At 42.9% G+C, this 18629-nt stretch overlaps 1 protein-coding gene across 7 annotated transcripts in view; it reads right to left on the bottom strand.

Moving 5' to 3' along the window:
- Window positions 1-9278: 9278 nt before the first annotated feature.
- The window catches only part of LOC125300311 (LIM domain containing preferred translocation partner in lipoma), a 198350-nt gene continuing 188999 nt past the window's right edge, over window positions 9279-18629 (bottom strand). For all 7 annotated transcript variants that reach the window (XM_048252088.1, XM_048252090.1, XM_048252089.1 and 4 more), the window contains 3 exons: window positions 17158-17336; window positions 14867-14987; window positions 9279-13824 (listed from right to left, as the gene is read on the bottom strand). In XM_048252088.1, coding sequence (XP_048108045.1) covers window positions 13696-13824; window positions 14867-14987; window positions 17158-17336 — 429 coding nt within the window. In that variant the 3' untranslated portion in view covers window positions 9279-13695. The remainder of the gene's footprint in view (window positions 13825-14866; window positions 14988-17157; window positions 17337-18629) is intronic.

Raw genomic sequence — 18629 nt, forward strand, 5'->3', positions numbered from 1 at the left:
TTGACTTCTTTGAATTCTCAGAAAGCTCTGGAAAACTGATTTTAAGCTGCCAAGAGCCAAAACCAAACATGATGATGAATGTCGCTCTTTCCCTTTCACTCCTCATTTCGCAGCCTCAATTATTCATGTGGATTTTCGGTGCCAGTAGTGGAATCCTGCTGGGATCCCGTCTCTCTCGCTCTCTCTATTTCCAAAATCCCCACACTGGCTCTGGTTAACTGTTCCAATTTAGCGCTGAGGAGAGCGCAACAATAAAACGCCCAGTGACATACTGCCTTCCTGGTCATGAGGCGCAGGCCCCGAATTGAGGGGATTAAATCAAACAGGCCCTACAGAACTAATATTACAGGCCGGCTAAATAACACACGGGCCATGCTAGAGGGCTGACTGGGCCACATGCAAACAACATCACAGAACAACAGCTAATCCCGGGCCAGTTCTGGCTCTCTTCTGGCTGCGATCCAATGTTGAAAAAAAAAGCTATAAGAGGAAAGCACACTAGTTCCACTGGCGCTGGGCTGCATCTTGCACTACTGGTGCTACTGTTTGTAGGATGAGATCCAGTTGTAATGTAAAGAGCCCAGATAGTACTTGTCTATGGATTGTGTCTTTGTCCTAACCCAACTAGATCCATCAAACCAGATCAGGGCCACACCATACTGTACAGTAGCGTACAGTAGCTGTTAAGACTGTAAAAGTTACAGCACAAGGGGATCTTTTAGAGAGCCACGGACCTAAATTCATTTTCAGTCATTTACAATCTGTTGAAAGACTGCAGTATGACATGGAGACACATGTATAAATATAGCTGCAAGCAGCAATGAGGGGGCCAAGCAGAATAGGCCGGAGTAGCCACGGCGACAAGATAGAACTCAACACTTTCAACAAGTGTCACATCAAACATAACTGATTTTGTAGGGCTGAAACAGGGCTGAGTATTGCCACCGCCTCCGCCAGCCAGCCCCCCCACCTAATCACCCCTGCCCGTCCCACCCTGTCCCGCCCCGCCCTACCACGCACGCATTAGAATGAACTGGATGGAACATGTTGTTATCAGTTTCACATCCAAAAATAAAAGATCGATAAAACACATCGCAACTACAGATCAAAATGCAATATTGCTAATTGCAGCACCCCCTACAGGTCAAAGGTCAACACATTTTTGAGCGTCCTCCTAATGGGGTCCTGAACCTATGTAGTAAGTTTGGTTATGATACATGGCAGGGTTGCTGAGATATAAGCTCACTTCCTGTTTGGCGGCTTCGCCGCAAGTTTCGATTGGCTGTTACAGCCGAATGCTACTGTCAATCGTTCCAAAAAGCGATGCACTGATAAGGCATGGTCTGAAGATGTTCTCTGCCAATTTTGGTGAGGATCTGCTGAAATTTGTGACCCTGCGAAAATCGTGACGTGTTTTGATTAAATCCAATATGGCGGCCGAATCAATTACGATGACATCACAAGTTGGCTTGGGTCGGCCTAAGGACCTCCAACAGTATTACCAGACACCACTAGTGTGTTTTAATTCTAAGCACAACTGCTGCTACAGGCCAAAAGGCATGTTTCTTAATTACAGCGCCCCCTAGAGGTCAAAGGTCACCAGATTTCTTGAGCGTCCCCCTGATTGGGTCCTGAGTCCATGGACTAAGTTTGGTTATGATAGGTGAATGGGTTGCTGAGATATGAGCTCACTTCCTGTTTGGCGGCTTCACCACCAATTTCGATTGGCTGCTACGGGCAAACGCTTCCGTCAATTGTTATGGAAATCAAAGCACTGGTAAGGCATGGTCTGAAGATGGTCTGTGCCAATTTTGGTGAGGATCCGATGAAATTTGTGACCTAGGGAAATTTGATAGTGGTTTTGATTAAATCCAATATGGCGGCCAAATCAATTATGTTGATGTCATGAATTGCCATCTGTCGACATAAGGATCTTCCACAGTATTACCAGACACCACTAGTACATTGTAATTCTAGGCACAACAGCAGCTACAGTCCAAAAGGCATGTTACTGATTTACAGTGCCCCCTAGAGGTCAAAGGTCACCAAATTTCTAGAGTGTCCTCCTGATGGGGTCATGAGTCCATATACCAAGTTTGGATTTGATGACTGCAAGGGTTGCTGAGATATGAGCTCACTTCCTGTTTGGCGGCTTCGCCGCAAATTTTGATTGGCTGTTACGGGCGAACGGTAATACTTCCGAAGACGAAAAGTGATAACTTTTGTGAGGCTTGGTCTGAAGATGATCTGTGTAAAATTTGGTGGGAATCAGAGAAAGTATGTGACCCCTGATACATTTTAAGTGTTTTTGATGAAATCCAAAATGGCGGAAAATCCATCATGGCGGAAAATGACGTCATAGGGTGCGTTGAACTCGGCTTGGTCCAAGGATTCCAACGATACCTGACTTTTGAAAATCGGACCTACGGGTCAAAAGTTACGTGAGTGAACACACTTCCAACTTTGGCCTGTTGGTGGTGCTAGAGGGTTCGAGTTGCCGACATGAAACTTGGTGACATGAATCATGGGACCGTCCCCAATTAGTGTGCCAAATTTCCCAACTTTTTACCAGACGGTTCTATGGGCTGCCATTGACTTCCATTGCATATAATAATAATAATAGGAAAACGTAGAAACACAATGAGGTCCTCGCAGCTTCGCTGCTTGGCCCCCAAAAACTCATATCTAGCTTTGTTGGGAAACGGGAGGTGAGTGTGATTGATATTAATATTAGCTGTGCTAGATAGACTTGCATGCATGTCAGGACACTGGGTCATGGAACATGGTGCTGCCAAAAAACGGAAACATAGCCAAAATTGCAGAGCCACTTCAACTTTATTATTATAGGTACCTTCTGAGCCTACGTCATTACGTTCACTGGAGGCAAAACAAACCATCACCTCAGCTGGGAAGCTAAATGAACAGTCATATTCGGGAGGCTAAAAGTTATCATGGTCTCATCTTGCTGTGCTGTCGGGTGCCAGAACCGAAAAAGCAGGGCTGCCAACTTTTCAAAAAACCTTGGAGTGAGATTTGGTGGGGCCAACCAAAATTTTGCTGCGGAAATTTTTGTTTGGCTCGTTCAGCATTATACCCAGCAAAAAAAAAAAGTACATTGGTTCTCAGGTGTAGGGACCAGGGTCCCAGAGTTAAATTAACATTGGTATCAAAGGGATCTAGCCTAATGCTAGGACCATGGGCGATGGAGGCATTCTGAAAGTGGGTGGGACATTTCAGTGGGGGGTATGGGGGTCCTCCCCCAGAATTTTTTTTTGGACTAGATGCAATTTCCTGAATTCTGGTACATTTTACCAGGTTATTTAGATACTTCTATATAACAAAATAAAGCCAGCCTACGAAATTAATAAAAAGTAAATCATGCATAATTTAAAAATAACTCAATATATAGGCTACTTGGCTACGCAATAAGGTTTCCATTACAGCACTGCGGACGTTCAATGAAGCATGAAAGCCGGATAAAGTAAATTAAATATCAAACTAAAGCCCGAAAATGTCATGCTTTTGAAGGCCTACCATTGTGCAGTCTAGCTGTGGTTAGTGACGTGATGCTGTTAATGGGGAGTTTTACATAAACCTATAGGTTATTATTTATTTGGCATTACAAACAGCACTGGTATTTCGACGGCAATAGTGGGGGGTCTCAAACTAACAATTTTAAAAAGTGGGTGGGTGTTTTGTAAGAATTTAAGAAATGTTTGTATATTTTAACTTTTAAATGCATCAATCTGGTGCACTTTTTAAAAATAAATTCAGAGGTCAGACTTCCTTATTTTTATGGAAATATTTGTGCTGTAGCCTAAGCTATTTTGCACTTCAGAATTATAACCATGCATACACAGGTGGAATAGTTATGGTGATATTGCAATAAGTTCACAACCACAAAACATATGGTCCATTTCACAGTTCAGAAATGTTCAGCACTCCATGAAATTATGCAGAAGTGGTCACCTGTTTTTTCAGCTAGTTCATTTAAGATAATATATTGGTCATTGTAATGGCCATAGCCTTCAGGCTATTCCTTTTTCAGGATGTACCCATATCTGCATGATGTGAATGTTTGCATATGGCTTATGTCAGGCTTTATATCAATATTTGTGTCTCCTTATTTGATTTTCTTTTATTTTTTGCATTAATGTCACTAGAAAGCATGGCAATATAAATATATTCATTTATCTGTGTAAGTGGGATTGGCTGGAACCTGACAATATAAGAACCATGATAGTGGGATAATCTACTGAGCAATTTACAAAAAATGTATGTAGGCCTACTGACAAATAGTTTACATTAGAATACATTATAATTTCGCCCCAATGAGGCTATGTAGAAATGTGTTGCAATTTCAAAACAGAGGCATGCTTTATATCCTCGTGATTCGCACGGTTTGCTGTTTATTGTGATATTAGGTTTGCCACATGTTGTGTGAAGGGTTAGTGAGATATTACAACCGAGAGTAATGGGTGTGCACTGTGTGCAAAATGCAAATATGATTAGCCTAAATTGCACGTCGGTTCAATGGTAATTTCCGCGAACCATTTATCACAGCAACTTGGCGCTAATATCATTGGAAAGCTTAGATTCCGCTTGTTCACATGATGTGTGATATCATGTATAGGTTTAGTTTAGTTGAACCTCATCTGCCAGGTATTTGACCTACCACGTTGACACTTCAGCGTGAAAAATACTCAAAGCATAGGCCTACCTGAAGCCGGGGGAATGCGCCTGGGATGGCTTTTGAAGTAGCATCGCAAATGAGAGAAAATTTAGAAAATTCCACAGACAGGGGGTGCTCTTGAACCCTCTCACCGTCTCTGAAAGCATAACCGTGGCTCAACAGGTAGATCTATAGGCTAAACTCATTTTTCAGGCATCTGACCGACCGGGTTGACACTTCAGCGTGAGAAATCGTGGGTGTGGCGTGTGAAACTAATCAAATGCGTGTGTCTCACGGCCAATGCGTGAGAGTTGGCAGCTATGGAAAAAGTCATCGGTTAAATTTGAAATAAGTAGGCCTAGGCTACAGTTTCCAGTGAGAACGTAGTTGTTCGTTTGACTCACGATAACCCAAGCCTTGTATCGGAACCTCACATATTAGCCTACCAATCGTCCTGTATTTCCAACCTCTTTACATGTATGTCACTTATTCATTTCTATACAAACCAAGACTGCGGATTCCTAAAAAAACGCAAGCGCCCACACCATAAGTGTATCTAAATAAGCTATGTAGCCTACCAAAATTTTAATTTTACTGTGACTCGAAGAGCTAAACCAAATCCTTGATTACTAGCTACTAGGCTACTACTGTGTAAGGCCCAGCACTAACTCCGAGCGTGGTAAACAAAATTGGATATTTCAGGCAGTAAAAGCCCCGGTAAGAAACAAACTAGATTTTGTTCAAATCTAGACACCTATGGCTACTGAAAAATGTGAGGTTCATATATCAAAATGTTATTTTGAAGTATTAAAAAACATTGTTGTTTTAGAATTTTCAAACGAAATGGTTGGTAATTTGCACGTTTGCAATACATCTTTGCCTTGTGACATGGGTGGGCGCTGGCTCGGTAAAATGTCGGTTCGGCAAACACAAAACTCACCACGTATTATTCAAATAGCCGCCTCACTATCCAAACGATTGTTTCTGCCTCCAGTGACGTCACGCCCACCCGAATGTTTATGTTTTCACCGTTGCGAAGGGGTCTATATGGTGAACTACTGTGCACAGCCCACTGATCTATTAAGGTTTTGCAACTACGTCATAATGTCATGTGACCGTTTGTTTACAGCTAGAGTGGTAGGCAAGAATGGTAGGCAAGGCACTGCAGAGAGTGGTAAGCAAGCCTACAACAGTCGGGTTGCATAGGCTACACATAGTTACAAATAGCTTCAAAATTGAAATTTTAATATCAAATATTGACCGGGATGCCGACCACTTGTGTAGGCCCTAACAGTTGGTTTTACAATAAGAAGCAAAAAGGCTGATTTAACGACCGCTTAGCCTACCTATCCTCATGGTTGTGGAGGATGATCGTTAGCAGCTGTGAAGTCTTTTATTCTCAAGATAGCCTAATGGTGTAGCCTACTGTCTACTAAGACGAGGGCTAAAAATACTACTATCTACAGTCGTCCAAAATGAATTGCCAGAGATAGGCTATGAAGGGAAAAAGTGCAGCATTTTAAACATGGCAAGATTATTTTTACCGGAACAGTTTGTTCTAATTTGTCTCGTGAAATTCGTGCTTGTGGACATCAATCACCTATCTTCTGTCCTTCTATTTCAAGTTATCATGAGTGTCATTTGATTATATAATCACAACAAATGCTAATAAATGAAAACAGAATAGGCTTGTGCTATAGGCTAACGTTACAGGTCAGGCTAACTCCCGTATGTCAAAATAAACTGATTTGATCCTAATTGTTTAGCGATCACACACAACAACTTAACACAGCAACCTCAAACACCACTGTTGAACCTAGGCTACTGCTTCAGTCATGTAAGAAATAAGCAGTTTATGAATTATCTTTACCTGTTTAATCAAGTCCACATGACCAAAATAACATATTTAAAGGCTGAGCTAGCATAACAGCCTAATATAGGCGATGCTGCAATGGATAACTAATAAAAAGTTTCATTCAATTAATGAACTTTATCACTCACATTCTGAGTTTTTCTGGGTTGTTATATATCCATGCAGATCGTTTTCGAATAAGCCATCGCTGTTATATGATATAATATGTTACAGGATTCATGACTAATGCCATTAATGTTACATGATGCTGACTGACTCTGGCTATAACAGTAGGCTACCGTTTTAACATCTGCTGAGTCTACTGCCTACCAAGACCTGTCGCTGTTCAGTTGAAGTTAAATGATCAAATATTGTTTGATTTTGTGTCAGCTTTCAGAAGGAAGTCATGTTCCTTTCTGGTCAAATTTCACAGCTTCTAAGAAATGCTATTGTCTTCGTGTAAACCGAGTTTTGAACAGAGAAAAAAAGTTAGGCTACCATTAGGCTACATGCAGGTTCTCCCATAACGTCATCGATACAGATCAATGCACCAAATCAGGGCGATTTTAGCGAAACAACGTTCCTGTGACAGGCTATCAAATATTGAACAGTGGGATAACGTTTCATCATCACCTTTATTGATGCCTGATATGTTGACATTGCTGAAATACATAGATGTAGCCTACTGAGAGGCAGCTGCAGACAACGATGTTCAATGGGTTCAACTTGTCCCTTGCCTATCAGCTGGATGTAAACAAAGCTATAGAACCTAGAATACGTCACATGAAAAACGTTAATAGCACAGCCCCATGCTTCTCTGACGTGACGAAGCTAGCACGTTATTAGCAGCGGTTAGCTAACTATGCTAACGTTAGTTATCTACAAGTCTCCTCCAAGTGACAATCATTTTATATAATGCTGGCAATGCTGAAAACAATTAACATCCTTATTTATCTTACTTACATAGAGTTGACTGTGTGGCTTATTCCACAGATGTGGTGGAGCACTGTTTTCGTTATGGTTTGCTAAGGAGTAATGTTAACCCTTTGCTTTAAAATATTGAAGATCTGAGAGAATTTAATCTAATTTAACATAAGTACAGAAAACTTAATCAAGATTAAAAGGCATTTTTCTGTGTATCGGTGTTGTGTTAATCCCACATATGTCATTTGACTGTCCTTTTGAACTCATATCACTATAAAATCCAATAAAACCGGACAAATATCAAGGCTCCCAATACATTTCTATAGAGCCATAAGGTGAAGTTGACGGGCCATGTCTGCCTGGCCTGTGCCTGCACGGAGCTACTGGACTGCCATTGGCTCATCTGCGTTTGATGGGCGGGGTTTTGCGAACGGTCATTTGGATAGACCTAACCAATCACTGCAACTAAAATAGCTTACTAAAATAACTTCTTTTTTAAAAGTTATTGCACTGTCAGTATCTTGTAGGCTACAACACCAACACACCAACAAATACGTACAGTAGCAGGGTAGGCTAGTTGGAAAAATGGATGTTTCCCCTGTTTTTAAAAATAATTCCGTTCACACCGATACTAAAAACAGCTGGGGAAGGGTGTTGCAAACAGCTCGAGCAAACAGGTGGCCAATCAGAGATTTCAAACAAACAAGGGAAGTTGGAACAACATGTCACAATGAATGCAAAAACACTGTTTTCCCTTGATGAATTGATGAATGAGTTTTCCCACATATGCACTTTGGCCGGAGTTTTCAGACATAATTGTTTTCAGTGATAAAATATCAGTTTTTGTGTAAATGAAAGGCCAAACCGCATGGAAATATATGCGTTTTTCCTATGTGTAAATGGGGTCTCAGAAGCCATCTGTCTAGCTTCTAGCCACAGCATTTTTGTTGCAAACAAAATCAACCGAAGCGTGCTCAGATGACGTGATAGACGAGGCACTGTCGCTCATCTGTCCATCATCATACAAAGCCCAATTTGAATGGTCCGAACAGCTCTGGTTCGGGCATAGTTGCTCCACAAAAGTCCAAACCGAACTTCCCGACCTCAAATGTGGGCGGGGCTAAGTTCGGCTGGCATTCAGGCTAATTCGCATGCACACTGCTCTGCATACTCCCTCCCAGATGACGGATGGCTCTGCCAAAAAGCCAGAACTCAGGCAGATCAGGGTTACATCTCTGTCAACTGCTACTGTCTGGGGAATGAGACTGAGCTGTCCAGAACCCAGATAATACTGACACCTGGACTGGCCTTTGCCTACTACTGACATCTGGACTCACTTAAGCCCTGTAATATCTCCACTACTACATGCATACTACTGCAATCTGGCCTATGCCCTGTGTATCTCCACTACTACATGCATACTACTGCAATCTGGACTGGCCTGTGCCCTGTGATTATCTCCAATACTACATGCACATTAGTCGTCATGCCTGTACAGCTGCCCGTGACACAGAGCCACACATTGACCCTGACCTCAGTCAGGGTAATTTTCCACCATGTTGTTATCAGACTTTAGTAAAATCATTTTACAGACCAAACTACTAATGAAAATAATCATCATATAATCATAATTGCTGCCCTATTGTGAAATGATTTCTGACATGGTGTGAATCAGCCCTTAGCACCTCCATATAATACTAGCCCATGGGTAATATTCAGTAATGATGACTCATTGCACTCTGCTATTCATTAGTGAAATATATTATCCAAGGGAACCTTACAGAACCAATACCACATACAATGCATAAGTTCAACACCAGACAAGTAAAGTTGTGCCTTTACAAACATTTTTATTGATGACATGAGAAAGAGGCAGGAGTACAGGAGAGAAACAACAGTAACAGGAATGATCACTTTCTCTGTGAAGGATGCTCTACTAGTCGCCATGGGGAAGAAACTCAGATTTTATTCACCAGGCCGACTTAACGGTCATTTTGACACAAAATTCAACAATTCAATTCAAAAATTCAACAATAAGGTATCTCAGAGACTATAGAAATACAGATCATTAACACAAAACAGTGATGCTTTCTGTAAAGCCCCGCTTGGTAAAGCATTTGGAGTATGTTCACTGCTGCGGATCTTACCACACAGTTATTAAATGAAACTAGTTGAAGATGGAAATGAGAGAATATGAACATGGGTGTGCAGCAGAAGTGATTAGAAACTACTTTTTACTCCATTAGCATTTTACTTCACCAAGCCATATATTCATTTCTTCATCGGCATAGGTATAATATTCAAACAATGCAAAGGAAGTCTAGGAAGTCTTCTGAAGAGCTCTGACACAGAATACCCACTTGTGGAACAACCTAAAATTCAAAGCGCACATTTTAAAAATTCTTATTTATCTGAGTGTCATTAAGGTAGGCACATGGACAGCACACATTTCTCGGAGACGGTGAGTAGCCTGATCAACATATGCAGCGGCGCTGGCACAGATCCTTTGAGGACAGCGGATGAAGACAAAGAGGATGAGGAGTGAGGAAGCCTTCTGCTGGTTGGGGTCTCCAGTGACCAGAAGCTATGACGACATGTATGCCTCTGCTTAATTATTGACTAAAAGGCACTCGTATTTGTCTGTTCACGTTCCCCTGGGCCAGCTACTCACATTCTTCATCTACATTTAAAGAAGGCATCAAGAGCTTCTCCTCTCTCTCTGCTTTGGTATACGAGAGCAGTAGCCAGCAGACTAGGAAAAACAACAGAGTATTTGCAAAGACACATGAAATATATTCTAGAATCAGCAAGTGAAGAAAGGGCATAGTACAACAAAGTACAAAGATTATAGCACAACAAAATGGGAATACTAAAATGTTATCGGTGTATTGTAGTTATTGCTAACATTAAGCAGCAGGCCATGTTAAAGGCCATGCTGTTTCAATGTGAACTTCGCCTCTCTGACAATCCCAGCACTTGTGGGAACACTCAAACGCATCACAGCTGTATGGCAACATACAAAAGATGAGTGGAACAATACACGGACCTCCAAGGAAAAACTATGAAACTGAAAACTGTGATAACATCTTTTAGCATTTGTCAAGACACTGCGTCACTGCGTTGTTGTGTGGACAACCTGTCAGTCAGCATCAGCTGACCCTGGGGAAGCTTTGATCTGGCCCTGATTCACTGTGAGTCCAGCCCTGATCTCTTAACCCTTAAGCCAGTACCGTCACACCGGTGTGACGGGAATGTTGGAAATTGAACGTTTTAAAGAATATTTGGGTTCATTGAATTGAACATGGAATTTTAGAATCTTACATTGTTGCAGAACAGAATCTTCAGAATGTTCAAAACTCCCCTGCTGAAGGGCTAAGGTGCTCCAACTCCAACTCCTGACTTGGGTCAGTGAGCACTGTCAGGCTGTATCTTGGTGTTAGTTGGATGGAATTGTTTGAGTTTGACTGTTCTAACTCCATCAAGCATTGGTCTAACGCTCCTGCTAAACAGACCGATGGTCCATGCTGGTCAATTTGGTCCTTATTAAACAGGCCTTTCCCTGCACGCCAAGTACTTTTGAAGTTGAGGCATACTGCATGATAGACAACAAAGGAAGAAACATCAGAAAACAAACAAGCCAGAAAAAGAAAGAAAAAGGAAAAAAAAAAGCTTTTTGCGCACAGGCAAATATGGAAACAAGTAAACATCACATACATTTGAAAGCCATCTTCCCCATTTAGAGCCGTTTTGGACAAAAGTCCATCAGTTCATCAATCAATCTGGACAAGCCGCTTTGTAGGCTGACATTAGGTAGTAGATGTAAAACAAACAAACAAAAAAAAACCCCTCTATAATAAAATTACAGCAAATGAAATGAGACTGGGCTTCTGGGACTCAGAAAAGTACCTTTGCTTAAATGAAAATGAGAGATTTCAGAGTTCTTTCCTTATGACAATATTTATGACACACATGTATACAGATACAGCTCACGCTCATGACACAACAATGAAGACGAGAAGTGAGCTCTTACTGTATCCCCTACAATTTCAATATTTCCTTTAAAGTTTAAAATATTTGCCTATCTTTCTTAATAAAGTGTCAATGCAATCAAATATAAAAATGCATATTGTCAAAAGTTCAGAGTAACTCTATGATTTAATCCTATAAAAAATAATACTTTCATTAATATTATTGTCTTCTTGTTCATAAAACAGTAAATACGATGCATATCTAAAAATGTTGTGGGGTTGTGTTTCATGGTCTGAGCAGTGCGCCACATAGGAAGAGAAAAGAGGACAATGACCGGACAGCACTCAGTCCTCTACCGGGCTGAGACTGACACACACAAGTGAAGTGAGCAATACCTCAGAGGTAACAATGGCCTGCACAGAGCTCCTCTGACACACCAAGCAGAAAGACGCAAGCCTACAACAGAGCAAAACAAACTACAGCAATGTGTGTTCTTTCACATGCTATCCTGAAGACAAGCTGGACAACTTTCACAAGCAAAAACTTTACCATTAGGCTCTTTCATGTCAACAGGAGAATCTGAAGTAGGCTTTCAGCCACCTACGTAGTAAATGCATGTTGCCATTGTTTTATATACACACACATTGGTGAGCCCGCTCAGTTAAAAAAACAAAACAAAAAACAAAAACAAAACAAACTTGTAAGGTCATCATATTTACTCTTATGAATTCCAATAAAATGGAACTGAGTGGCTTCTTTGGCTGAGAAGGCTGAAGGCTGCAGAAGCTTGGAGATTCACAGTCGCTATGCAAACAACGTGGCACTACATGGATTGCATTCACTACTCAAGGCTGTCAACAGAAGTACTGTAAGCAGCTCTTTGGCTAATGCTTCAAATACTGAAACATCTCAAGGAATGTTAAAACTGTTTCTCTGTATGTCTTTGTGTGTGTGTGTGTGTGTGAAAGTGTGTGTGTATATGTGTGTATGTATGTGTATGTGTGTGTGTGTGTGTGTATGTGTGTGTGTATATGTGTGTATGTATGTGTATGTGTGTGTGAGTGCTCTAACATACTCTAACAAACACCAATTCCTGCCATATATGGGCTGTAAGTAGTTTTGTAAAGGGAAGCTTGTAGGAATGATTTAGTAGGTTCATTGACATATGGAGGCGCAGACTTGGCCACTCCTTCATGTCTACATGTCTAGTGTATCTCTCACTGTCTGTCTATGTGTTCTGTTGCATGTGTGGGCGATGGCCGCCGCACAGATCATTCAGACATGTTTATCTCAAGCAACAAGACCATGATGTTCTCTAGGTTTCATTTCTATATCCAGACCATACTCTATTTTTTCCACGTATTATTATTTTCTTTTGTCATAAAATAATGATTACAGACACTTTTCACAGAGCATAAATAGCAGGTAATGCAACCTAGGCCTCACCACCATCCTGGTATGTGGAAGATTGTCTATGTGTTATGATGAGTGTTTGGCCCTGTGACAAATACGTATACATAATACATAACACATTTATTGAACTGCGACGCAACACAAGCCATTACAATAATAATGCAAAATTAGATACTCTGGACCTTTTAACCCATTTAAAGCACTCAATGGAAATGGAAATACGTAGTCCCTTTAGAGTTAAACATGTGGGCAAAGGCAATCACCTACAGGAGCCCTTGGAGCCCAAACAGTGCTAAAGAGTGTCTGTTCCAGAATTCAAAGGGGAAAAAACTATTGGGCACAGGATGCAGCTTGTGTCTGTACCATTGAGGCTCCTCCAGATGTACGGAGGTGTAAGTATGGGAGTGCGCTGTATTGAAGGCCTCGGTGGACAGCCATAGGTTAATTGCATAGGAGGAGCAGTGGTGAACTAAATACTTCTGCCACTGCTGGCACTAAGCTGTGCAACATTATATAATATAGTGTGTGTGTGTGTGTGTGTGCACGCGCGCATGTATCTGTGTCTGTGTGTGTGTTTGCATAATACATGTGGGTTGGTGCACGGGTGAAACTAACAAGGATACTAAAAATGATAAATTGTGTGTGTGTGATTGTGTGTGTGTGTGTGCTCGCATACTGTTGAGCTTGGTCAAAGCAGGTAGCTTTTTCAGGGGGTTAACTGAACATCTATTGTGTGCATGCAAGTGTTTCTATAGTGTGTGTGTGTGTGTGTGTGTGTGTGTGTGTGTGTGTGTGTGTCTATTTGAGAGTGTGAGTGTGTGTGTGTATGTTTGTGTGTGTGTGTGTGTGTGTGTGTGTCATTCATTCAGAGGTCAGTGGTGGCCTTGGCGGTGAGGGCTTGGATGCGGCTGGTGTTGCAGTTTTTGCAGAGAATGTGACCATCCAACGGGTAGCAGCCCTGGTTGTCTCCCTCCGACAGCAGAGTGCCACAATCCTATAGGGGACAGACACACACACACACACAGTATGGGTACAGAAACACACACACACACAGTTATATTTCATCAATAATCATGTACAGTGACACAATCAGCAATGAAAGCCTTTCGTCCTCTGCCACATCTGGCCTTGAGCTTCTTCTAGCCTGTTTCAGTCTGTTTTTCATGGCCTCTACTGTGGACAAGTGAGGAACATGAATGGAAAAGAGAGAGAGAGAGAGAGAGAGAGAGAGAGATGAGGTAACAATGGTCTGTACAAAGCTCCTCTGATATGTCAAGATTGAGTGCTGAGGATTCGTTAAGAGTCTAGCGCTAAGTCCCTGGGCAAACCACATGGCACTACATGGATTCTGCTTTTCCCTGCTGACCTTTCAGCCGGCCAAGCCCTGTGCACTCATGTGGGTACTGCTCTCCTGTCAAGCTGCTCCAAGGACTTCTTCTGGTCCCTCTCTCCCTCTTTCACTCCCTTTCCTTCTCTCTCTCTCTCTCTCCCTTTCATTTTTCACCCCCACCCACCTCTCTTGGTCTCCCTCATACTCTCTCTCTCTTCCCCTTGATATTGCTCAATCCGCACGCCAAGCCATCCTTGAAAGTTGGCATCCTCTCAGATTCCTAAATGCAGCTGTGAACCACCTGAGTGTGGCTGAGTCAAAGGATACCAGAAGGGCAACAGGCCATGTGGAGGTATGGTACTGTATGTCTGACTGAACTGAATTGACCAGAGCTGGACTGGACTGGACGGACTGTCTCTAGCCTATGAACGACACCCTCTGTCATCTCACAGCAGCAGCAGTCTAAGGGCCCTCATTTAAATGGTGAACAAAGGGCAATGTCTGTAAACAAGTAAAGTGTCCGTATTGTGTGTCATATGGGACCACTGAGCTGACTCCTCCATGTGTGCGCTTCAGCCTCTTGCCCGTGATGTTGAATTAGAAGACTGATTTTGCCTCATTATTAAATTCACTTTTTTTTAAAGACTTTGCACTGTGCCCACTAGTCCGGTTGGGGCCCCAGCGGTCTCTGCCTAATGCCCCTCACCTCGCAGCGGTAGCACTGCACGTGGAAGTCGCGGTCCAGGGCGACGATGCGCACCGTCTCCTCCTGGCCAGGCGCCGGCATGATGGGCTCAGCGCACACGGAGCAGCGCGGGGCAAACTTCCTGTTGGGACAAGCACACCAAACACACAGATGTTTTCACGACAGCATCAAATACAAATAGATCTCTTTAATGGCTTAGCAATGACGGCAGGATGGGAACAGCTAGCAGGGGGCTAATAATGACAGGGTTCTACGCACACTAACTTTCAATAAGTACAGAAATAAATAAACAACCGAATAAAAATACTGTAAAAATATAGCTGCAGGCTAACGACTAATCGGACGACTGGGGCATCAAAAGTAGGCCATTTAGGATGCCCAAAGACAGCAGGTGGTAAGGAGGTCAAAGGGACAGAGGGCCAATCAATGATAAGAGTAAGAGGAGGAGGAGGAGGAGGAGGGGAGTGGCCGAAGGAGATTAGATCTGTGGTCTGGTGTGGTCATCATGAGAATCCAATCAGCAGTTTTACGCAGTGTCATCCGAATTGGGAACCTGACGTGTGGTTTAGTTCCACATGAACTTCAATCGATCTATTACGAGACGACCAAAAACAGATGACTAGCAGCGGACTTTTTCTGGGGTCAGGACGGAGAAATTAATCATAAAAACACGCACTGGTGCCACAAAAAAAGCAAGCAATTGATTTGTTCTTCTAAGCAACTTCCTCCCCATTACAAACACGACTGGACAAAGAGATCACTGTGTTTGACCAGCATTAAGTGTTTGCACATGATGGGCAGTGTCGACTAAATGCAATCGGAACAAATATGATATGGCCGACAATATGGCAGATGGCTATCTGAGAAGGGATTGTTCTAGAAGTTTACACCTTGAGAGTGTCGGCTGGTTGAGGAACACTTTAAGAGGAAGGGGGACTCGGAGAGCAGAAGGTCTTTTGAGGATATGTGCCGTGCTGAGGATTTTCCCATCAATCAGGTGACCAGAGTTCGTGTTGGGATAATCACAATGAATAGGAGTGAGTGAGAAGTGGTTTGTGAGGGCCTCAGACAGCGAAACCGCAAAGAGGGGACACAAAGGTGGCCTGGCTGTTCCTAGACTCAAAGGCACCTCTGTTGTAGTGAGCCCACCTTCTGGGATGGGTGTACCAGTCGTCACTTTCACTTCCTCATTGGGTACCTACATCTCTCGGAACAGAGTCCGTCCGACTGAAGACAGCCTTTGTTCGCCTGGCCGCCACTCCTCAAGCTGAGGTTACTGATAGTTTTTGTTCTGTCAATCTCACTTACAGTAAAAGAGAGATTTCCTTTCAACCCAGATATTACCAGTAACCAGAACCAGACCGAAAAAAAAACCAAAAAAAAAAACCCTGAAGAGTCATGGCAACATTTATAACTTCACTAGCATGTGCAAAAGGATAATAGCAATAATTATCAAATAGTTTTGGTATTAGCAATTGTAGATGTTACCAAATATGATTATAGGTCTTGGGTTCATCCATAATTCATCATCCAACCTGTCAGTCATATTACCTTATCCAATCATTCAATTATCCGGAAACCGTTAAGACCAAAGGCAACTTTCCAAACCCAAACAAATGAGCTGGTGAGAGCGGCACCCACTGGTCTATTGGATGACCCTTCTAATAGTGTTTGCTGGACGTCTATAATGCAGTGGATGAAACTGGACATGCCTGTTATAATATGTGTCTACTGCATGATCACTACAGTTCAATCATTTCCATTCTGTTTTGGATTTGTTCTTTTTGGAGTTCAAGTGCGTGCTTTTGCTGTAAACCTGCTGTGTGAGCTGCGAGGGCTGCTCTCTCTGTACTGCAGCAGTTGGTGTGTGCAGGGATGACACAGAAGAAGATCTTACTGACCCAACCTTAGATGCACTGTTTTCAGGAGCAATCTCTGCTGTCTCTTTTTGTGGATTTCATTTGTATTCGCCACAATGTGAAGGATCTAACTAGAGACATCTATTCTATTGCCACACACTCTGTCCACCTTCTTCATTCAGAAATGTTGACAATGCTGCACTAAGTATGGATATTCAATATAACACATGACTGACAGAAAAAAAATTTTTTTTTTACCTTTATATGGCTTAGGATGGGTGCGTCATGCACTGTCTACCATTACTTTAAAATCAATACAATGCAGCTTTGGCCGGAAATGGAAAACAATAGTTCTAAATACTGAAGTGTCGTGGCGACGGCCAATGTTGGTTTTTAAATGCAGTGGATAGAGTGCGTTTTAGTGGTGCTCACTTGTGGAAGTCCTCGATGCAGTGGATGTGGTTGGAGGCGTCCACGGTGAAGGGGATGCCGTCCAGGCTGCGCTGGCACACCACGCAGGTGAAGCACTGGGGGTGGTAGGCCTTGCCTGTGGCCCGCAGGATGCGCTCCATAATGGGCTGGCTGCAGATGTTACAGGTCTCCAGGGTGTTCTGTACAAACACGCATGCACGCACACACACACACGCACGCACACACGCGCACACACACACACACACAGAGAGACAGAAGAGAGAGAGAAGTATTGTTACAAAAGCTGAATCTGAGGCGGAAGTGTACCTGATGACCTGAGGGCAGCAGCACTGCTTGGCCTTGAGGCTTCATGACTTAAGTGAGGACATGACTACTCATGACTACGCATGGCTACTCTCCCCCCATGCGAACAGAACACAGATATTTATTATGAGCTGACAGCGTAATGGCTCTAAGCCTGGTTCTGGATGCACAGCAGAACAGGTCGGGATCCATTTCCAGAGTCCGGTTCTATTTGAGCAGCTGTCTAAGAATAGGCCAAAGCCATTGAACAGGTGAGGGAGATATCAGTGAAGACAAAAAACAGGCCAGAGGAAATGCCTTGTTAACACAGTTCTCAAGGTAAGCCTGACCTAGATATTGCAAATGGCCCTGGCTTGTTTAGTCACATGCAGCATATAACAGCAATCATGAGGATCACAAATGGAGCCATTGTTGGAAAGAGGTCTCCGCAGTGCAGTAACACACTTTTAAACAGACAAAGTTAGGTTTGTTCTGAATGGGAGATCTGTGGTTATAAAGCATGGGGCAAACAACATAAAGAGAGAGAGAGAGAGAGAGAGAGAGAGAGAGAGAGAGAGAGAGAGAGGGAGAGAGAGAGAGATTGATAGGCAATTTGATTAGCCGTTGCTTGAGACCCAGTGATTTTTCAGCTCTTATTGGGCGCGGGGCGGAACAGTAAATACGTCCACTTTGTGATGACTCGGGGCTTATGTGCCAGCCTGTGCGGGGGCAGGCCTGATGGCGCTGGCCAAGTGTCCCGTACTAGACTGATCTGTGGCGGGCAGCCCTCCTCCGCACGCACGCCCGCAGGCTGGGGATTTGTTAACCCAATATTTCATAAATAACGAACCCTCACCCTCAGCACACTCACTCACACACTCACTCACTCACACACACACACACACACAGAAAGACACAGACACACACACACACACACACACACACACACAAAGACACACAAAGACAAAAACAGGCACACACACACACACAGACAGACACAGACAGACACACACAGACACACACAGACACACACAGACACACACACACACACACACACACACACACCTTGATGTCTGTAGCAAAAGTACATGGTGGGATGGAGAAATCATCTTGCGATCAATTTCAGGATGATAGCCTGTGATTAGACACGAGAGGGTGTGTGTGAGAGAGAGTGTGTGTGCGTGCATGTT

This window comes from Alosa alosa, chromosome 9 (assembly GCF_017589495.1).
Source record: "Alosa alosa isolate M-15738 ecotype Scorff River chromosome 9, AALO_Geno_1.1, whole genome shotgun sequence".
Taxonomy (NCBI): domain Eukaryota; kingdom Metazoa; phylum Chordata; class Actinopteri; order Clupeiformes; family Clupeidae; genus Alosa; species Alosa alosa.